The sequence below is a fragment of the Triturus cristatus genome, chromosome 9 (assembly GCF_964204655.1).
Source record: "Triturus cristatus chromosome 9, aTriCri1.1, whole genome shotgun sequence".
NCBI classification, from domain to species: domain Eukaryota; kingdom Metazoa; phylum Chordata; class Amphibia; order Caudata; family Salamandridae; genus Triturus; species Triturus cristatus.
Window position 1 is genome coordinate 644,523,186 of NC_140592.1, and position 23,664 is coordinate 644,546,849.

The window sequence follows — 23,664 nt, forward strand, 5'->3', positions numbered from 1 at the left end:
ACTGGGACTCGATCCTACAAGACATAGGCACCATATACCATATAGACATACCCAGATTCTCCAGCTATACGTTGCTAGGACTCCTCAATGCCGTTAAATATCCTCTTAAATCCTGCCGAGGAAGAGCGATCACCCTAGCACTAGGCACTGCCAAACAGGTGTTGTTGTCCAGATGGGGAACCGAGGAGGTTCCAACCTGACTAGTCTGGCTGCACAGGATGTGGGAGACAGTGGGTATGGAAATTATCACAGCGGGCCTCACTCACACACTCCCCAAATTCGACAAAACCTGGGGCACCACAATAAAATTTGTATCCACAGAATTTACGGAGCTTACATGCCCGCGATATCTCCGGATATTACAACTCACTAAAGTGCCTCCCACCAAGGACGACTAAACACACTTAGGTCAGAAGCCCCTATGGTGGCTACAATATATCTTGCCATGACACAGCCCCCCCCAAAGGAAATGTAGGCGTGTCTCTCCTTTTCTTATCTGTCCTTACTTTCTGTTTGAATTAAATATTGCTTATTGCTCCTCACTGGCCAGTGGATTTAGGTGGTGGCTAGTGTTATTCTCCCTCTCATACTAATAAAATAATTTAAACCATGAAAGAGTGGATTGGCAAAGGTCAAAGGCGGTAGGGATGTTTCTGACAATGGAAATTGTTGTAGTAACAAGTATTGGTGGATTAATACGGTTTCAGATGGAAACGTTGTAGAGAATGAAAGTGGTCTGGTGTTACAAGAAAAGGAGCAGGTTTGTGAGAGAGAGAGGAAACAAATGAATGTGGGGTAAGTAGAATGTTAACAGTAGTAGAACTAGAATGTATCATGTATTCTATGTACTTAAGCTAGGTTTGAGAATGTTGGAGTCAGATGATGCTTCACTAGACGTGTGTGTCTACAAGTCCTCCAGGCTGTACGAGGTTGCTTAAATAAAGAATAATTCAACTTGTAATGTGTGGTGGAGTTACTACAGAAGTGCCAATTAGGGTTTTCAGGCACCACAGCATATGTGGCTGGAAAAGTTGTGATGATCTTCAGTGATGGACCCGCCTACATTGCTTTAAACAAACTTGAACATCCTCTCAGAATAAAAAGTAGATGTGATGATCGCTGACCTCCCTGATGCACCACAATCTGCCAGTGGCTTACACCTACTTGGATATGAGATGAAGGCCACGTAGCTAAGTTTATTCATGCGAAAACATATGTATCTTGCTTTGAACCCTTCTTTACAGAATTCAGGTTTGGATATTACGTTATAAACTTCAATGACATAGAATTTCCTGTTACAAGGGCCTTATGCTACAATAGATTTTTATTTAAGAGAATACTTACATTTGCCACTGACCAATCATGTGAAAGTCTTCAAAACAAGTCGCATGTGCCTCCACAATGATTTCAGTGTTTTAGGGGCATATGTATCAAGCGATTTTTTACTCGCAAACGCTGCGATTCGCAAAAAACAGCGTTTGCGAATAAAAAATCGCTAAACGGTATGTATGAGCCATTTTTCAGCGCAAATTTAAGGAATCGCTAATTTTGCGATTTCCTAACTTTTCGCAAGCATTTAAGAAATCGCAAATTCCGATTTCTTAAATGACATGTAAAAAGCACCCAAGTTGTGCGAATTATCCTTAAGAAATCGCAAATTACCACCAACTTCCAGTTGGTGGTAATTTGCGATTTCCTTTCAAAAAGCACTTTTTTTAATTTTACAAAGTGCCACATGGCGCTCATACATGCCCTTAGGGCATGTATGTGCGCCATATGCACACACATGCTAATTTCAGGGGTGCATCAGGGTGTCATCATGACACCCTTGCACCTTTGAAATTATTCTCAAATAGCGATTAGCAAATTGCGATTCGCTATTTGAGAATTACTTCCCATTCATTCCTATGGGTCTCCTGGCCCATAGAAATGAATGGGCAGGTATTCCTTAATTGCGATTTCGCAATTTGCTAATCGCAATTAAGGAATTTTAAGAAATCGCAAAAAGTTTGCAATTTTTTAAATACATCCCGTTTTGCAATTCTCAAATAGCGATTCTTTAAAAATCGCTATTTGAGAATCGCAAATGGTGATGTTGATACATATGCCCCTTAAATACCAATGCTTTCATAAATGTGTGCCTGGTTCTTTGCATCCTATAATGTATGGGCATGTACATGTGTTGTAACATATGTGTGTGAAGCCTACATAACAAGCCTGTTTTTAAAAATAAAGGGGCCAATTTAAGGTTTGGTGGACGAGTACAAAACATGACGGCTACAACTACCTTATTACAGATGTCATAGGATATAACACTGGTAGTAAGGTGGAAACACTTGCAAAATAACTTCTGTGATGGAGTAACCCATCTGCCAAACAATATATCAGTCCCTAAATAATAACTGATTATTTCTAGAAGGTGTGACTACCCATTGAAAACATGAAGGATATCTCATATGCTGTTTTAGGAGTGACATAAGCAATAATGTTATTGTAATATTGCAGATGGGATATATGTCACATTACTGATCAAGTACCCCCTCAAAAAACTGGAATCAAGGCCCATCGCCAAGTAGTCATTAGACTCTCACTCCTGTGGGGCACATAAAAAGTGTTGAACATACTCATTTCTCTATTAAACATAATGTGTTGCCACTTCTGTGCTACTACTAATATTCTCTGCATGGATAGGATCCCTTGATTACTTTAGTGTGTATTTTGCATTAAACATCCCGGTCCTTGGCAAGTGTATAAGTGCATGAACACTATTGTCACAAGGTGCGACCTACTTTTTCACACACACACGTTTTACTTGCAGTTAGTCCATATAGCTCTGGAAGTGTGATGGCAGATATTTACAAATGTGAATGTAATAGTTACAGAAATAAAGGGCCACCCGAGTGGCAAGGCCGCAGGTCTAGATGGAACCCCTATAGGACTGTTTGAAAAATATCTGTACCTATGTAGAACATTATTGACTAACTTACTGAGAGCTGCCACTAAGCATCCATTGCTGACTAAATGGCTTCAGGCTACAATTGTGCCAGTATTCAAAAAGGAGACAAGAACAGCCTCCACTGCTGCCGTGCAAATATCCTTACTAGACTCTGCAATTAAGATCCTGGGTATAGTCCTGCAGACAAGATTGGAAACACGATCTGAAAAATACAACCCTCCCTGATGTTCATTATGGCTTTTAGCATGGTTTAGGAACTGTGGAACAATCCCCAAATGTGTATCTAATCATTTGATATGGTAAACCAATGAAAGCTTTGGTCCATTATGTCCAGGAATGAGGCGGAAAAGCCTTTGGTGAATCTTCTCAAAGATCTACATAGGGAAGCATCGGTAAGGGTACACTTTAGCCCTGGAGGGGTATGCCCTCACCCTATTAAGTCTGTCAAAGAGGTTCACCAAGGTTGTACCCTGGCACCTTTTTATTTAAATTATACATTATTGAGTTGGCATATTATCTAGTCAGGCATGGCAAGGACATACCCCTTGTGGGTAAGATCCCAACCCTAGTATTCCTTTATGCTGATTATGCTGTTCTGCTAGCCAGAATGGCAAATGGATTTCAGGGGCTTTTAAATAATGTTACTGATTTTATTAATAATCTGGATCTTAATACTAATTTACCTAAGACATTCACTATGGTTCATGGGCTGAAGACCACAAAAAAGCATGTACATGTAATCGAGAATTTTATAGTGGGCTGGAACAAGGCTTTTACATATGTAGATTTTTTTTTATGCGTCTCTTGTTTGGGTCCATTTAATTAATTTTGAGATCCCAGAAATGTTCCAGCTCTACTGAGGCAAGTTTTAGATTTAAACATACACTTTGGCACAAACCTATTAAAGAATTACTCTTTTCATATAAGAGCAAAAGCCTGTCTATTGTTACCTATGGTCCTGGCCTGTGAGGCTACGAAGTTGCTGGTCAATTGCAGAAAACTGAGGACATGTTTTTACGGAGACTGTTACCAGTCCCTCGGGGTTGCTCTAACTTTTTATGTCACTCTCAGTTAGATTTGTCCTATGTGACAGACTACATGAAAAACCAAACCCTATTATTGTGTGTCTCTATGTGGCAGAGCCAAGAGCTCTTTTTCACTCAACACATCATAAGAGACTGCCTAAAGCTGTACAAGGCACTGTAGATTCCTAGTAAAGCACATATAAAACACATCTTCCAGTCATTAATCCAGAAACAGCTGGCCTGACAAGTAAAGTTATGGTGACGCAATTCTATTCTTCTAATTTGGTAGAAGGCAGATTAACACAAGAAATAAGTAAATCTTCAACTCAGTATCACATTTATTTATTTACCTGGTGTCGCATTACAGAAGTGCCCCAGGGGCGCAATGAGCATTTGGGCACACTTTGCGCCGCCTTGGGACACTTTGGTATTACAGAAGGGGTCCCAAATCTGTGTGCGGTCCCTTCCATGATACAGATAGCGCTGGCGCACATGTAGGACCAAATCTCTCATTGGAGGGTGTTCCCTCATTTGTATAAGAACGTGGTCTCATGCAAATGAAGGAATCTCTCTGTCTCTGTACCCGCGCTATAATAACGACATGGCAGCAGAGGCAAACATGCCTTTAGGAGACACACTGAAAGTGAGCCACAAAAAGGTGGCACAGTTTCACTGCATTTCCTAAAGGCAGCCCTCTGGACGGATAAAAGGGGGTCCTATGGATCCCCCAGACATCCCCTTGCAGACGGGTGTAGTGAATCACTGCACTAGTCTGCAAGGGGATCTCTAGTCCCTATTAAAAGTGAAGATGGGCTGCAGCCTGCATAGAGAAACACTGTGCAGCTTTTAAAGAGCTGCTCCATATTTCTTTTGAATGTGTTGCCCTGGGAGCAGCGCAAGTTTGTGGCTACCCTGAGGGCAGCTCATTCTACATCATAGAGCACACTTAGCCTGTTTGTACCCAGGGCACCTGCTTAAAGGTGCACCATGGCGCAAACAGGAAAAGTTCACTCTATCTGTAATAGGGCACTTGGAGGGTTCTGAAGCAACTTTAATGGGTTAATAACTGCTAGCACAAATTCGAATTTACATGATTAAGATTAAACATTGTCAATTGTTTGGTTGCCTTTCCCAATTGTGGTACTTGGTTCCAGAAACTCCATGAATGACCCTGTGACAATTGAAATATTCAGAGCACTTTGCACTTGATCATGTTTTGTAAATGTTATGTTTGCTCAGAAAATGATATTTCTTTCCTAAATGGAGTGATTTCTGACTATCTAGGGCAAGACAGGCATTATAGGTTGTTCAACAACTAGCCTTCAAAAAACGTTGTTTTGCTGTAACTCCATTTTAAATGCAATAAAGATTCAGAAACAGTATGTGCCCATAGGACTTTGAACATTGGCTCTCAGCTTTTATTCAGATGCTTTATATAATGGATTTTTAGAACCCTGTTATCAACTTTCTCTGTACCGTACCGAACATTTTAATTAATTTCTTATGAAATCTGAAGGTTGTAAGCAATTTGCATGTTAATAATAAGACAAACACAATGTTTGGTAAATATGATCCCCCATATTATTGTATGTCCTCTGGATAATATGTAATGGGTAAAATTTGGTTAGCTTAATTAACTGGGAGACTTTTTACTCTAGGTGCTTTGATTCAGTGCCTGTGTAGCTATACGATATATGACACTTGCAATATGTGTGGGAGGGTATGCTCAGACGTGAGTCCCTTGCTCATTGCACCATCAGGATTCAGGCAAGCCGGGCCGACGAAGGCTGTGATGCCAGAAACCGGTCCCCGGAAGCTTGTTTCCTTCCCAGTATAAGAATTGGCTTGGTAGTTTGGTTTGCCCTGTTCCCATCATGCACTGGGACAGGTACAGACTAATTTGCATGTAGCCAGGTTCTGAGCTGGGATGGTGCAGTGAGCTAAAAAACGGTGATGGATTAAAACCATGATCTCTTGACTTGGTAAGAGTATTCTGCATCATTCAGAAACTCTGTCCATCACCACCCCCTTTTTCCCAAATCGATTTTATCCACACTTTGTGTGGGAGGGTATGCTCAGACGTGAGTCCCTTGCTCATTGCACCATCAGGATTCAGGCAAGCCGGGCCGACGAAGGCTGTGATGCCAGAAACCGGTCCCCGGAAGCTTGTTTCCTTCCCAGTTTAAGAATTGGCTTGGTAGTTTGGTTTGCCCTGTTCCCATCATGCACTGGGACAGGTACAGACTAATTTGCATGTAGCCAGGTTCTGAGCTGGGATGGTGCAGTGAGCTAAAAAACGGTGATGGATTAAAACCATGATCTCTTGACTTGGTAAGAGTATTCTGCATCATTCAGAAACTCTGTCCATCACCACCCCCTTTTTCCCAAACAGACAGGATATCCATGACATTTACAATGGAGCAACCGGGCTTTCAAAATCAGGCCATTTATGATCTCACATTGTGTGCCCTTTCTTGAGATTATTAATCTTCAGTGTGCAAATTGTGGACCGCTTTGAGGTGTGTATATTGTGTTACCTCTGTAGTATTTAACAGATGTATGCAAGGGAGAAACAGGCCAAACTTTGGGAAAGCAGTAGGAGGGCCACAAGGAGTCGGAAGGTGGAGCAACCAGCACACAGGAACCCAGTGGAAACGAGGGTGAGAAGGCTGGCCAGAAGGCCACTTCAATCTCTGATTCAGAGTCCTACCTCTCAGCCCAGCCCAATGTGGTGGCAGCCGAAACATGACAGGCTATTACATCTGCCCATGCAGCTGCCTGCACCACTAGCACCAGCACCATCCTTGCTCCTATCCTCAGTACCAAGCCAGCACTCAGTCTGCAAATGGACTGTGGTCTCCTTTACTCCCGCACCTTCACCCCACTCTTATTCTGTCCACACAGGTGTCGGAGGCGGCACAAGAGATAATTAAGAGTCCCTCTGTGAGACAGATGGCATTTGTTACATGTAGCCAGGGTGTCAGTCAGCTACTGTCTAAAGTGGTTAACATCCTGGAAGATAAGCACTCTGCCCTGTCTGCCGCACAGGGATGTCTAGTACCTCCTCCTCTGACACAAGTGCTTCTAGCACACCTGCCCCTTTTCCTCCTCGTACGTCCATTCCGACCTATGAACTCATTCTGCCACCTGACCCCACTCAAAGCACTCACACTGTTCCAGAGCCCACCCAATGTCTCCTGGTGACCCAAGTCCTCCACTTTCTTCAACTATTCCACATCTCCCTAAATTATTGCATACCACTAAACCTCATCATTCCCATAAACATTCCTACCCAGTAAAGCCAGGCTCTGCCCCCATAAAAGTCTTCAAATTCCCAGCCAAGCCCAAAATGTAGGACTTTCATCTGCTCTTAGTGTATATAATGCCCTAAGTGGAGGTCATTACTACAAAGGTGTGGAGACAAGCTGAAGTCCTGGAGACAAAATAAAAGGCTGTGATAGGACACTGCTTTCCTTCTCCACCCCTGAACTTTGAGTTGGATTTTTTGTTTCTGCCACCTACATATGCACATCCACCAAAATCTCCAAACATTATTTTAAGTTACACAGTATCTGAGCTGTGAGCACAATGGGAGTGGTGTTTCAGTTGCATACCATTTATAGTTTTGTAGAGCTTCCCCCAGAAACTTTTCTCCAAACTGATATTCTGCTCCAAAAATCACATGAAGAGACAAACTTTATAAAACATCCAGATTTAGCCCCTGGTTTCATCTCAAATTTTATCGTGCCTTTAGAACAAACTTATAAAACATATTTTCTCCATGTTTGAACACCTGTCATTCCAAAACCTATGCCACTTTCACCTCCATTTAATCTCCTCTCAGGTCGTCTTTAACCTTCCTTGAAGGTCCAGCCCGTGATTTGTGTTGGTGTTCCTTGCACTGGTGAGGGTATAATTCCTTACCCCTTTAGAACCAATCTGTCCTGTAAAAAAGAAAAATATTTTGGTGCCTGATTTGTGGATGTAAGTAGTGTTATGCAAAGGTGAAGTGTGCATCCTTCACATGCCTTCCAACACAGAAGTCTCCATATCAAGAATAAAGCGCCACAAAATTACAAATAATAAAACCATTGTAAATTCAATAAACCGTACATATGAACATCTTGAAGGGCAATCACATCTATATATGGGGTATGTTCTGCACAAAAGAAATAAACTTCAGCAAATCAGTGCATTACTTTCAGTGGGATATGGGATAAGTCCCACTTGGGTTGCCTACAAAACCCAAGTCACTTTACTTAAACTCTAACAAAATAAAGATTCCAAAATTCCTATGTACAAGAAACCCTAACGACTCCTCATAAAGGAATTGTGACTAAAATTGGAATGTAAGTACACTTTTCTGCTGTCTTTCGGCTTAAGAACTATGGTCCCAAGATATGTCTCCTAGTCCTGACAAACTAGGTCAATAATCAGACTCGAAAAAAATGACATAGGTAATATTGTCTGGTCCTTTTCATTATTGAAGCAAATACACTATCACCCATCCAAATATGGGGTTATGATTTATTTGATGACCAGGGCCCCTTGCTAGGGAATCCAAGGTCATATATCTGACATACAGTTAGTAACTAGTGTTCACTATACAGCACATGCTTAGGAAAGGGGTTGCTCAGATATCATAACTCACTGAAAGGATTGGGACCCTATGTGGTAGCAAAAGCAAGTTACTTGTTTTCTATGGCGCTTCCTGTGTCTCTTTTACTGGAGCCTGTTCTGTTCTTTTGGAGTATGGCAAGAGCAGATTCCGCTCATAGGAGTATCCACAAGAGGTTAATTAGGCTCAGTTCCCTTCATCTAACTGATGGAGACAATGGAACTTGTCCAAGGCATGGGGCTCCAAGACATGTACAGGTTTCCCAGTGTTGCACACATTGGTAGAGCATCAGTACAGCTCTTCCTTGCTGGAAATCACTCCTCTAGCTCTGTTTCCATCAACAAAAACTATCTTACTCAGCGGCTACTAGACACCACCACCAGCTGACTGATCAATCACACCCTATACTTCCTTTAGCAGCAACCATGCCATACCAGGCACGCCTACTAGCTCCTTCCTGGTATCGCCTCATTTATTTTTAACTCCACCTCTTCAAGATATGCATCACTGCCACCTGCAGGACAAATAGAAAGCAGAGATACTCTAGAACATTATATCCCTCAGTGGGAGAGTCATTCAATCACTGTGCTTCTTCCAGGAAAGCTCTCTAAACCTGTCATTTCACAGAGCCAAGGGACAGCCATCCATCTACTTACCAAGTATTAAGCAACTGGGACCCCCTCTACTAATATTTCTCAACTGATACAGCTTGAGACACTTCAAGTACTACCAATCAGCACCCTTCAAAAATAGTTTGAGTCTTGAATACTGTTTGAATGCATGGATCCGCAAACAGCCAGAAAGGAACTCTTGATCCAAATTAGTTTCCAGTGTGTACACCACAAGCAAAAGCACATTTAAAAATAAAGATAAGTTGCAGCACTTACACATTTTTAAAAGATATTTTATTTTGAGAAATTGCTTTTTACAAAGTAAAGATTTCCACCTGGAGCCTATGGGCCTGATTTAGATCTCGGTGAACAGGTTACTCCGTCAAAACAGAGACGGATTCACCATCTGCCGAAATATAAATCCCATTATATCCTGCAGGATTTATATTTTGGCAGACGGGCTATCCATTACTGTCCTGACGGAGTAGCCCATCCACCGAAATCTAAATCAGGCCCAATGTCTAAGATGTAAAAATATAAGGATAATGAGTAAACTTCTGGGGCTAGCTGAAGATGAAATGTGAAAACACCTAGGTAACTATGCACGCTCTGTGATCTTTGGGAATAGCTGATTTCGAGACAAAAATGTCATTAGAGACTCTTTCACTTCCTTGTTCCTTAGAGTGTAGATTAATGGGTTCAGCAGAGGTGTGAATATAGTGTATACCATAGACACCAGTTTGTTGGAGTTGAAAGAGTCAATTCTCTGTGGCCTGGCATATATAAATAGTGTGGTTCCAAAAAAAATTACAACAACAGTGAGATGAGAGGCACAAGTTGAGAAGGCCTTGAGGCGTCCACTTACAGTAGGCATTCTCAATATGGTGACCACAATGCAAGCATAAGATACAACAGTGATGAGGAGTGGAACTGACTGAATAAAAAGTGCAAGGATGAAATCTACCAGTTCAGCCAGTGACATATCCGTGCAAGACAGATTCAACAAAGGGGAGACATCACAAAAAAAATGGTTGATGATATTGGAGTTACAGAAGGTCAATCTGGAAATGTAGCACACCTTCACTAGAGAGATGAGAAAACCACATATCCAGGATACAGTTGCAAGCAGCAGGCAGATTCTCTCACTCATGATGGTGGTGTAATAGAGAGGCTTACAAATGGCCACAAATCTGTCCAAAGCCATGGATGCCAAGAGGACACACTCTGTGCAACAAAGTCCCATAAAGAAATAGAGCTGGGTTAAGCAACCAGTGATGGAAATGCTCTTGTTCTGCACCAGGAGCATGGCAAGCAGCTTAGGTACAGTGACTGTGATGTACCACATCTCCATAAAGGCGAGGTGACTCAGAAAATAGTACATTGGCTTTCGGAGCTTTGCATCCACTCTGATTACAGCAATGATGAGAACATTTGCCATTATTGTCAGCAGGTAATAAAGAAGGAAGATCACAAACAGAAGTAGCTCCAGCTCTCGAGGTAAAGGGAACCCCAAAAGTATGAATTCTTTTATGCTGGTTTGGTTGCCTCCGTGCATCTTGATGTTTTTCAGGCTATAAAGCAAGACAAGAGAATAACAGAAATTGAAGCATTTCTAATACAATGGAAATGGTATAAGGCACTGGGCTACCAAATCCTAATCACTTAATTGAACTTGATTGTGCAGATTGCAAATTAAGCTCAATTACCTCTGGCACCTACTGCATACTTTTTCTGAGTACTCCAAAGGGATACCTTTCTTCAGACTAGAAAAGGGCATGCTTTGTATAATTTGGCAAGCACCACACCTTTTTCCCCTAACTGGAATGTTCTACCCCAGAATTATTATCACCTGTTTCCTGTAACTACATGATGTCTCCCACGGATTCTGCCCATAAGTCAAACTCCTGATGTCATGTCACCCACATCTCCTGATCTAGAAGGGACATCACCCACAGACCCTGATCTATAAGGCCACCAGGGATCAAAGCCCCCTGACCCATCAACCATGCAATGCACGGGGATGGATACCATAAGTAACCTTCAATGTGAGCGTTCCGAAAGTCAAACTACACTCACCTTTCAACTCTAAGCACCTTGCAATGTGCAGAAAGTGATGTGGCAGGAACTGACCACAATATCTGTGTGATCAAGTGCCAGCAAACAGACAAAAGGTAATGGGAGGAATGTTTACAAATAGTGCATTCCAACCCAACTGTTTTTGCCTACTGTGCCTCTCTACACAGAAGCCCACCTTATTCAAATCAGTACTGACTTCACTGCTCCTGGGAAGCGTGTACCCTGATCTGCCACGTGAGGCCACCTGTAGAATGGAACACCAGCAACCACCGACCAGTTTAAGCCTTAAGGGACTGGTCAGAAAGGTGTAGCTTGGATTCTTTTGTACCCTCACATACACTCTCGGTTGAGGTGGCACAAAACCACTTGCTAATTCATAATGGTCATATCATACTGCCTTCTGCGCCTTAAGTACAGAGAAAGTGAGGTTTTTCTGCAGAAAGGAAAGTAACACGTTCTTGTTACAACTTATGAAACCTTCATTGTTTACTATCAACTTAGCAGGCCTGACTCGGTCAGCTAGGGGTATGGCCTGCTTATTTCGGGAATGGGAGGGCTCTGTGTAAGGCTGGCTGGATCAACATAGGCAGGCTCCGAGAGAAAGAGGTGCTTTGTTTGGATTTCCTATTCCACAATCCAGGACAGCAGCAACTTTTAATCAGACAACAACTGCTGCAAAGGTATGGGAACTAAGACAACAGTGAGATTACCACACACATGTTAGCAATTAGGCTCTGGCAGCCCCTTAGCTGATGCTCAATAAAGATATATAATTAGGAAAGGGTCCTCTGTTCAGCCATTAATCTCCCAATACTAATATTAAAACGGGTACAGTAGCATGAAATGTATTCTGGTTCTGATTAGGTTACCATTCTGTCCTCAATTATTTGTTAATGATCATGTTCAAACTTGTTACATGCTCAATTATTGCATTAAACTTTATTGTGATAGGGAAGAGCCTGGTGCAAATGTAGACAGCTGGTCACTGCTGAAGCTCCTTGCCTTGAGTCATTATATGGTTATCGGCAGCCAAACAATACAGCTGTCTCGGTTCATAATTGATATAATTCACTGTGAAATGCAGTAAACTATATCCGCTGTTCTACATGAGTGCATTGGAGGCTGTTGCCCTTTCTCTAAATTGCATCAGCCATTTCACATGCCTCTGAGCTAACTTTGTACAAATGTGTGCTGCAGAACCAAACATTTTTTTTCTAAATATAAACACAAGGAATTAACCTAAATATGGTTCATGGAGAATATAGAATTCTGGTTCCAGAGAATATACTTTTTTCACTACCTCACTCAGTTCTATTTCACAAATGTATTATATATTTACTAGAAGATCTTTTACTGCAAATCTTACCAAATCAAATCCAAAATTGGATATATCTTTATTTCTGATCATGCTCCTGTATTAATATCTATTGGTCATATTTGGGCAAAGAAATCTAATGGAAAATTGCTTTTTAATAATTATCTTTTATCTGCTGATATATTTTTCAAGGGATTCCTAATGTTCAAGCTTGAAGTTTTTAGTATTAATAAACCTGAAGATACATCCTGACCCAATAACTGGGATGCATATAAGGCTCCACATGCTTTGGTAATTTCATATCTTGCAAAGAGGCCTACTGTAAATGTCTCATACATATCCTTGCTAAATCAAATTAAATCTTTACACCATTTTATTTTCATTAAAGTCCTCTCAAATTCTGTCTGACCTTGTTATTGCAAAATTTGAACTAAACAAAATTGCTACCATAAAAAACAGCAATATTCTTTTAGAGGTTAAAGCTAAATATTTGAGGAGCCACACTAAAGCTCTCAGTAAAATGTTATCAAATTTAAAAAAAGAATATAAACTTATTAAAAGATATGAAATGGCATATGTTTTTGTCTCTGACAAGAACGTTACTAAAGCATTTAAGCAATATTATAACCTTTTGGATATGGAAGATGTGCCTCCTTTCCTATGTGTCTTTGAAAATTACTTGTTAGAAATTCCCAAATAAATGTTGACCTAATAAGAGAACCCTTAGATAGGAAGTTAAAAATGACATCTCCTCCCTCAATATAGCTAATGGTATTGTGCTGATGGACTTTTGTTGGAAATTGGGTTACTTGTTGGGGTAAAAAACAGGCAAACCCCAAAATAACTTGTGCTTTACCCTCTTGCAGCTTGCCACAAAGCAGTCAGGCCAACTTAGAGACAATACATAAAGTATTTATGCAGCACTTCAAACAGTAAGAAGGTGAAAGCACAAAACAAGAAAAAAAAACACCAATCTGGAAAAATAGAGTACAATTTAATACATTATTTGGGCCCAAAACAACAAAAATCCAATCAGTAGAACCTGAGATATGCAATTTCAATGTTTTAGGTAAAAATAGTGCCTAGAAGCACAAAGCAACAACTGTGATTAACTGCACACGCGGGACCTGGACAAAGTCACAAGTTCAGGCTAAGCCTGGATGGCGTTCACGTAGCAGTGCTACGTGGAACTCTGAGAAGCGGTAAAGAAGCTCCGCCGAGCTACGCGGACTCCCACGAGTGGGTAGAGTTGCTTGTCCCGCCTGTTCCCAAGACGTTTCCATTGTACGGCAAAGTGGATTGTGTGTTCAGGAAAAATATCACACAAACTGCACCATGTGGTCGCGCATGGGCGCAGCCATCCTGTTTTCTTCTCTGTTATGGTACTGGAGCCTACTATTAAATCATCCCTAAATCTTTTCAATCCTTCTTTCCCAAAACTTTTTTTCTGATTTTTTTCGTTTATTATCTTTCCCTCGGTCATCTTAAATGTATATTTAGCATTTTTTCCTACTTTTTGTGTGTGTTTGGTGAGTTTTATACTGTTTTTCTCTATTACTTACTTCCTAATTTTTTTTACTTCCTTCCTTCTTCTCCCTTAATTTTTTTATGCTTTCTACATTGTCTTTCCCGCCCCCCCCAGCATCCTGGCAGAGACCCATGCCACTAAAAAGGTGGCAAAGAAGAGCCGCCTTAACTGCAAAAGGCGGCGCCCAGAAGGGGTGCAGCCTTGGGCCTTGTTTTCAGAGGTGGAGGTGGCAGAGCTGCTTCTTTTTGGGCAGAACCACCTCCCCTCCACCCTGGCAGCAGGCCTGGGTCCGGCTAAGGGCTCCGGTAGTGCAATCAGGGCTGGGCGAGGGTGCGCCGGGCAGTGTATCACTGCTCTGGGGTCCGGCGCACCCACAATCAGCTGACACACTGGTAGCCCGACATCCTGAACCGAGAGCAGGACCTGCTGGACCTGCTAGGTGTTGAGGTCCCAAGTAGCAAGCATGCTGCTCACTAAGCCCAGGCGAATTACTCCGCTTCTCCAGCAGAGTTTACGGAGTTTTGCCTACTCCACACTCCGTTAAGCACACAGAGTTCAGGCAAAACTCCAACTCCATGGCGGAGTGGAGTTATCAGGCCCCTCCACCCTCCCTAACATAATTATAATTAAAAAAGGCACTTACCTGCTGTGGCTGCCTCCTCCTCACCATGCTCTTACTCTCCTTCCTCGTCCTCGCTGTCCTCATCCATGGAAACACGGGCAAGACGTACAACATAGGGGTTTCCATGGATGAGGACGGCAAGAATGAGGAAGGGGAGTGAGAGCATGGCGAGGAGTAGGCAGCCACAGCAGGTAAGTGCCTTTTAAAAAATTATAATTACATTAGGGAGGGTGGAGGGAAGTGGAGCGGAGTTTCTTTCCAACTCCGTGGAACTCCGCATAGTTGCCGTACGCCAACTCTGCCCGGAGTTACTGCTCAAATGCAGGTAAGCTATGTCTACAAATCTCTGTAATCATTATTCTTGTAGGCACTATCTAATTGTACTTGTTTGCAACTTTGCGCTCGCTTGGGCTGATTATGTAAGAACTTAAGTTAAGTAATGCAGACTAGAGAGAGACTTCTTTCCTTTGTCCTGTCATTAAGATAGTGGTAGTTAGTATTAGTAATTTAGTGGCGCACGTCCGCTTACTTTAGTTCTTAGAACCTTTTTTTGTGGCTCATACAGTAACACGCAACCAACCAATTTGGTTTATGCATGCGTCCATCTATGCATTTTTAAGACAATATGCAGGTTTACGGAATTGGGCTGTCAAAGGGGGTTGAGAATGATTGCGAATGAGATCGGAACTCAGAAGCAAATATAACTTGTTGCCATTTCTTCCAAAGTCTTTGGAATAGGTGGGCTAGGTAGGTTTAGGAAATGTGGAATCAATAGGACGTTCCGCAATACTAGTCTGGTCGATATGATTCAGGAAAGTTCAATGTTCTTGTAATTGCCGGTTCCTGTCCAGAACGTTTAGGGAGAGATTATTTATTTACCACCAATTATTTCTTGTCTCTTTAATCATGTCTTACATCAGCATCCAGGGGCAAAACTAAGAGCTCGTCCAAGGCGGGTGAGGGAAATGGACCTGCGTCCCAGTCCCAGGAAGAACACTCCTCGGCCGATGGCTCTGCTGGCCCCAGTAAGTCCTTCTGTTTCCTAATTTTATTTTTTCCCAAATCCTCTTTGATCTATCCATTTAAAAAATCTTGTTATTCCTCCATTATCATATTTACTAAATTATTGTACATTTCTGGTGTCTGTATTTTACCTCAAACTGCCTCTGTCTGTACTCTGTACTATTTTGTCTGTAGCTTCCTTTCTTCTGTTTTTCAGTCAGCTTTCTCTCTCCCCATCTATATTTTGTGTACTGCCTAGTGGTGGTACTCTAAGACTCAGAGAACCCATTGGCCCTTACTACTCTACTAGTACTAGTACTACTAGTCTGCCTTGCAGAATGCATGCCCAAGTAAGGTATTGTACGCATGTTTGTTGAGATGAGAAGGCTTTCTCTTACTTTCTCATATACAATCTGTAAAATGAGAGAGAGGCCATGGTCACTTTGGACACCCCAAAGTTGTGTCTTCTTCTTATCTAGGCCTAGTATTAATAGCAGCAGTTGATGGTGAACTAATTACCATGCACCATGGGTGGAAGGAAGTGCCCAACTGGATATTTTATAATTTTTGATAGGACATACTGTGACTGTACCCGAATTGCTAGTGATGTGTGTGGTGTATGTATTTTCAATTTTGCTGCAAAAATAAATAAATATTGAGAGGCGCATATGGTATCTAAAAAATGTGTAATTTTTTTTCTAGCCACACTGACCACCAGTGCCGGGGTCAGCGGGGATGGCAGCGCCATCCAGGGAGCAGCAGATGCAGCAGCTGCAGGGGGTGAGGCAGTGGCGGATGGTGGAAAGTCATATTGCTTGCTTATTGACAATTTCTATACTAGCAACAAGGGTGTACATTGTACTGTTGAGAGTTAGACTAAGGGCCCTATTACAATGTCGGGTGGAGTTTCCTCCACCCGACATCGACTCGGTCATGGGATTGACCCACACCCGGTTGGCTGTCCTGACCGACTAATTAAGATGAGACCAAACACTGTTAGGTTGCATTCCTATATTTTACAATTGGCGCATGTATTCCAGTCGGAATGCACGCTCCCATTGTAAAATTAGAGGTGCAGTTCATCCCTGCACCCTGTGGCAGGCACCTTAAGGTGCCTGCCACAGGGTGCAAGATCAGCAGGGGTGGGTGCCCCCTCGACCTCCAACAGGAGGCTGTGTGTCAGAAAGGCCGGCATGGAAAGGCTGCTGAACCCCAACATCATAATCGCTATGGCGGAAAAAGCCGCCCTAGGGATTACTAGCGATATTCTGACTGGTGGACAGGCTCTCTGAGCTTGACGGAAGCCAGACGGAATGACCGTTTGGATTCCTTTCTGACCACCTCCATCGTAATGTGGCAGTCGGAAAGTAATCCGACCGGCATATCACGATGTAGTCGGAAAGGCTCTGACCGATGGTCGAGCCTTTTCCGACCGCATCGTAATCAGCCCCTGAGTTGTGAATAGTTGAATACACACCTCTTTACGTAGTCTTAATTAGCATATACAGCAGGCGTTGAGTAACTAAGGGCTTCTTTTATCTTCAACACAGCAGAGAAAGTTTCAAGAAGAAGAGTCAGACCTTGATGGGTTGCTGGGAAAGAATGATGAAAGGAGGAAGAACGGGTGACATGTATTATGACTGGCAGAGAAGGACGCATTGGTGAAAGGATGCATATAGGTGACTGATAAGATACATGCATGGGGTGGGGGAAGGATGGGTGAAAGGTAAAAGAAATTATGCGTGCCTGCATGGGTGAGAGTGTATGGGTGAAAGTAATCCTCCTGGCAGTTTGATGGGTCAAAGCAAGGACACATGTGTGGTTAGAAATGACAAATGTATGTTCATGTTGGTGAAAGGTTTGTTGAGAATGACAGCCACTTATGGATGGATGGTTCTAATATTCTTAGTGAAGATTGGATGAAGAGAATATAAAACTCAAACGGTGACTGAGTAGCAAAGCCAAGGGTAAAGAATATATAATGCTAGAAGAAAAATGCAGTGAAAAATTGAGAAATCCCAGGGAAGAAGAGTAAACAAGGAATTTCTTTTTATCATGGTTTTTTATTCCAAGGTTTGAGCAAGATTGTATTTCACACTACTCCCTTGACTCACAGTAGTTTTCAAGCACAACATATATATTATTATGTACCCCTGCCCACCCATCATCCTCAATCCCCTCCTTCTGAGGCCCACTCCCTACCCATGGTATTTCGCCAGTGTCAGCCAAGGGTGGCCTATCGGCTGCATGGTTACAATAGTAGTACCTCACGTTGTGCTTAAAGTCATCATTCATATATTAGTAACTATTCATCTGCCTCGTTGTAGTCAGGGTGAAAGTGAGCATTTGATTTAACAGAGCATGGCCATGATAGGAAAAGATATAATCGTGTGGTACAGCTGAGCTGCCCCACCTGCAGACAGTAGCAAAGTGTATAATGCAACACGAGTATGTTGGTTTAGGGCACAAGCTGAGCTGGCATGCCTACATTCATTTAGCTAAACGAGAGAGAAGAAGAATACTTGTATATTTCATAGTGCTTAGTGCCTGGAACTGTAATCACATCAAAATCAAATGGGCCGAGGAATCGAGGATACCAGAAAATGTTATGTATTGCTAGTGCTACTGTTCCACTATATAATATTCTGTCTTACTATTTTGTTAAGAGTATTGGTTACAATTTGTATTTTTTCTTTCTTGCTATAGCTACTCCCGCCAATCCACCATCATCCTTAGCAACACAACCCAACAGGCAGGAGATAGCAGCAAGGACCTGGCAAAGTAAGCTGGTTGGTGGCCAAGGAAGAGGAGGAGAAGGAGGCGGCAGCAGCAACTGCAGCCTCCAATGACCTGGGCCCCAGTGCCTCCAGTTGTACGGCGCAGTGGTCAGGCAGCTGCCTGCCGCCATTCATCAACCACTGCTGCTCCTCCATAGACTCTATAGAGCCTTTCAGCGTAGCATGCTCCTGAGGACGGTACGCCAGGAAGCCAGGGTAGAGGAGTGGTTTGACCGAATGGAGAGGAAGCTCCTCGCCTACTGCTAAGTCTCTCTTGCCCTTTTTATAATCTTATGCTTGGCGTGTGGGACTTGTTGGGGAGAGGGTGGGAATGTGGGAATTGGGGAAATCTTGTAGTTTTTGGCATATTTATTTATGAACATTTGTTTGGACATTTATTTGGACTGTCTTTACTTTAGAAATTAGTTGGGGTTAGGGAGAGGGGTGTGTATTTGTCCGGAAATACATTTTTTATGGTTGTTCATATGATTTAAATCATTTTTGGAGGGTTGCTCTTTAACTTCACACTATTTCCTTTGCCGCAGGCCTGCAGCCAGCTTTTAAAATCTGTTGATAGTGTAACACACCAAAAGTTATGCAGTATCCTCACTTGTCCTTCTACGCTCTACTCCTAGTCTCTGCTGTCTGCAACTATGTTACTCCTAAGGACTTGGGTGGGGGTGTGTATGTGTAAATTTCCATAGTACATAGATCATTGAGGCTCAACAATGAATGAATCCCCACAGTTTTTCTCTTACCTGTGATTAGGCAAAGCAATGGCTGCATGGTTTCCCAAGGTGCCATGGTGGTACCGCGGTAGTAGTAGACAGTAGCAGCATGCTAGCGACTAGTCCAATACTAGTGAAAGCACCAGATCCAGAAGCGAGGTACCACTTCCTCCTAGCTATACTCAAACTGTGGGATGGAGAAATATTAATCGCAGGGAACTATTAAATTGAAATGAGAAACTACTGATTTAATGCTGTTTTATATGCAAGCTTTGCACAAAATTTGACAACCACCAGAGGGAGACTAGAGAAGAGTATGACTGGTAGTACACAAGAAGAAGACTGCCAAACGAGAAACCATGATAAGCAATGCTAAAGTAAAATAAATAATCAGAAAGAAAGGCTAGTGCAAGTTACAACAAACTGAAGTTGGCTCGGGCTATGAAGTGGACAAGCGTGACCTTTAGTGCTGGAAGGATGATGATGGTGGCAAATATATTGATGGATTATATTATTCTGAAAAAAATGTGAATATCGAATACTGTGCATGGGTGGCGATCTAATATATATGTAATATTGCGAGTGTGGGTTATATTTGAAGCAGAAGAAGATCCTTGCCCTTCCTTGAATTGGTATTGCTTTCACCACATCCACCCCACCAAGTGTGTGATCAATTAATTTAGTCACACCTCATAAATCACATAGCCAGGGGGAATAGGGTTAGGGGTTCGATGAATGGATAGGAAGGGGAATTTGAGGGAAAGGTTTGACAAAGACAAACACTACACAAAGACAACATTTATCTTGGCAGCCGACCATCATAAATCTGTTATGGGAGGAAAAGGAAATGCATGCATGATGATGAGTACTAGTACAGGTAAACCAAATCAAATTGTTCGTCTGCCACCTGAGAGAGCCAAGTTACATTATGTTCTGTAACTGTTGTACCGAGCTTTAAAAGATATCAAATACAATTATAATATCTATAGCAGTCAAGTAAACAAACATAAACAACACACACAGTTGTAATGATTAAAGAGAAAAAAATATACAGTATTGGCAAATTGGGAGTTGCAGCTGCATTCCTCTTGAACTGTCCATCAATCTTGGGTGCCTGTTGGATGCAGTTCGGTAAATGTGAGTATGTTACATTGTTTTTCCAGTATGGCCAGGCTAAAAGCCAGGGTCTGTAGATTGAAAAGCAAAAATGATATTGAAGAGTCAAGGAGAATAGTTAAACTCCATGAGTGCAACAAGAAGAGAAGACTCAGAGGCAGCATGGCTAAATGTCTGTTTCTGGCTGTTACCTCAACAAAATGCATCCCACCCAACCACCACTTCGCTTCGAATTAAATGATTAATTTGAGCTAGACAGCACTGAGCAGTGAGCACACACACAGCAACATAGCATTTTCCCAATCCAGTAAAAAATCAATGCACCGCTGTCAGTCACACCACTCACCACCACCATTACACAGACTTATGTCGGTCTGTTGTTGCTTACCTTTAGGCCACTTCACATTCATCATCACCCAAATTGGTTGGTTTCAGTGAATTTGAAAACTTCCATTTTCTTCTGGTGGCAGTTTTCAAAATCATTCGATCATCTCTGATGATCCTCCTGAGTCTGACCCAAAGCATGGTGTCCAACTCTGAGTCCGTACCAACAGTGTCCTGACTCCATATGTAATAGACCAGCCTGTAGTAGTACAATTTTGTTATTGAACAACAAGAAAGGAATGATTGAGTCACTTTTTGTGTAGACTAGTGTTTGCAAACTTTAAATTATCTAAGGTACTGGTTGGGTCTGAGTTTTTGAGCAGTATAAAGCATAAAATAATAAAAAAATAAAACATTGTAGACTGTGTGGAGTGGAGTTGGACCTGGCGAAGGAATCTTTCTATCCTATCTTTCAAAGGAGAAGGGAAAAAATAACCTTTAGGGGAAAATTTGTAATTATTGATCAGCCATTGGTAGGCCACCAACATTGTTAATCTCAAATTCATCACTAACACATTAAGCGTAACAAACAAACACCCAGGCTCACACTCATCATATCATCTCTTCTCAGTTTCAACATACATGATGAGGAAATTTCACAAAAAGTTCACATCACAAGCACAACAAACAACAATCCCTCAGCGTGCAATGTTTACCAGCATTTACCTGTTCTTCCAGTGTGCTCGGGATGATCCAGTGGTGGTACATTGCAGAATGCAGATCCTCCATGTTTACGAAGGAGAGAATTGCCATTGTAAATTGAGTTACAAATGTCACATGTGGGGCAGCCCCTCTGGGGTAGCAAAGCATAGATAGTCACAGCCCATGGTTGGAGGCAGGCACACAATTGTTTGTATTCTCTGTCCAATGTCTGGCTTCAGGGAAATGGCTTTGGAGGGCTAGTCGGGACTTCTTCACAGTTGCAACTCCAATCCGGTAATACAAATGTGTCTCAGTAAGTCGGTAGGAATGAATTGGTCAACCAGACAGTCAGACACATAAAAATAATACAGTAAATAATATTTACTAGCTATTTATACATATTGTTTTTGGGGTGTCAAAGAAGGAAAGCCTAATAGTCAAGGAAGTAAAGTTCGTCCTCAAACTCTGGTGATTCGCACAGAAGTAGGTCATCTAAAATACTACTTCCATGACCTGAGTCTCCCTCATATTCCTCCTGTGGTACTTCAGGTATGGTGTAATCTGGTGGCATAAAGTGCTGATTCATTTTGATCATGGTTAATCTCTCTACGTTTTGGGGTGAGAGACTGGTCCTTCTCACTGTGACAATGGCACCAGCAGCACTGAAAACAAGACACTGGCTACAGGGCAAGCCAGATAGTGTATTGCCAGACTGATGAGCACTGGCCATTGGTGCCTCTTCCCATAACAATACACCAATGGGTTTTGATCAAGGTAGACCTCTGTTGCATCATCAAGATAGGCCTGGACTGTTTGCTCAATGTTCATTGCTGGTGCTCCATTTTCCTCGACCTCTTTTGCCTTCTTCTCTGCACTGGACTTAAGCCCTTCCAGTAGAAACCACTCAGTTGCAGATTTGGGGGCTGATGCTCCTGGTCTTGGTGTTGTTGATGGTGTTCTTGTCATTGGTTTTGGCTGCTGTGATCCAACAGCACTGCCCTCAGGCTCTGAACTTGAAGGCTTCCCAACAGAACATGTGCCCTGGACCAGTGGGCCTCTAATTCCCTGCCGTTCTTTTTCTAGCTCACTGCTTTGCTTGGGTATCCTTGTTTTGTATTGTCTAATATCCCCGTCTGAAAAAGGGATCAAGTATTGTGGCATAAGATGTAAGGTTTAGAGGACACAATGTCTCTTTGTACCCTTGCATTAGCAGACAAGCGAAGGATTAAACTATCCACCAAGTCATACGTATCTTTTTTTTCCTCCACACCTGCGTGCTTTGCAGACACCTCTTTCAGCTGTGTAGTGTGTGCAGTAATGGGATAGCTTGGCCCATGGTACTGACCTCTTTGCTGACTTCCCAACGTGAACACCTCAAAAGGAAGCAGCATCTCTGTCAGGCATTTGACTAGGCTCCATTGGTCCATCTCGATGATCATGCCTTTTACAGTTGCATCTCCTCTTAGCATGACATAGTCATTAATAGGTCTGTACTGCTCAAACAGGCATTCAAGCATGTAATAAGTGGAGTTCCAGCGTGCACGCACCTCCTATATGAGTGCTTTAACAGGCCTTCTATTCTCATGCTGAAAGACCCTCAGCTGCTTCCGGGCTTAAAATGACTGTCTGCAATGAGTGCACATTCTTCTGCAGGTGGACAGTAAGTTGATTACTTGGTCTTCTTTTTTGAGAAAGGCCTGAACAATGATGTTGATGCAGTGCTCCAGACACAGGACCCTAAAATAACCACCATCGACCATGGCCTTAACTAGATTACTACCATTGGCCGTGGCAACAAATCCAGTCTTAACGCCTCTTGGACGCTGGTGCAGATCAAAGCTTCCGAATTCCCTCTACTTCCATGGACGGAATGATTTCACAGTCACACACGCATACACACATCACACGATGGTGGGGCCCATTACACCAACATTCACCCTAAATCACTCTATCCGCGCCCTGTAAAGGGGAGAAACACCTTACACATGAACTCTATCTAATCTGCCTATACTTTGAGGTCAATGCGATCAGCTAGTTGCTATAGATCTAACAAAATACATTTCAAAGAATACACAGTAAAATCAATAAACATGACCAGAAATAACCACCCGAGACAGAAATTCAAACAGATTGTTCATTTATCTAAAATTTCAAGAAAGCCAATTAAATGCAAAATTCATTTCTCTCATATTTACCTATTCTGTCTAAATGTCAGATCCTAAGTCAGAACCGGTCCTCTGTAGAAGAATTATAGTTTTCTGCCA

At 42.3% G+C, this 23,664-nt stretch overlaps 1 protein-coding gene and 1 long non-coding RNA gene across 2 annotated transcripts in view; one reads left to right on the forward strand and one right to left on the reverse strand.

Annotated features, from left to right (window-relative positions):
* LOC146798426 (uncharacterized) overlaps nucleotides 1-18,826 on the forward strand; it is a 31,598-nt gene extending 12,772 nt beyond the window's left edge. Inside the window, exons 2-4 of the long non-coding RNA XR_014969159.1 lie at nucleotides 15,672-15,776; nucleotides 16,456-16,533; nucleotides 18,460-18,826. This is a non-coding gene — a long non-coding RNA (uncharacterized LOC146798426). The remainder of the gene's footprint in view (nucleotides 1-15,671; nucleotides 15,777-16,455; nucleotides 16,534-18,459) is intronic.
* On the reverse strand, nucleotides 9,809-10,765 carry LOC146798427 (olfactory receptor 6B1-like). Its single transcript, XM_085627517.1, has one exon. It carries the CDS (start codon nucleotides 10,763-10,765, stop codon nucleotides 9,809-9,811), a length of 957 nt encoding a protein of 318 aa, XP_085483643.1.
* Nucleotides 18,827-23,664: the final 4,838 nt, after the last annotated feature.

What these genes read in the sequence shown, in the direction of transcription:
- LOC146798427 (XM_085627517.1), bottom strand. Translation starts at nt 10,765, where the DNA reads ATGCACGGAGGCAACCAAACCAGCATAAAAGAATTCATACTTTTGGGG.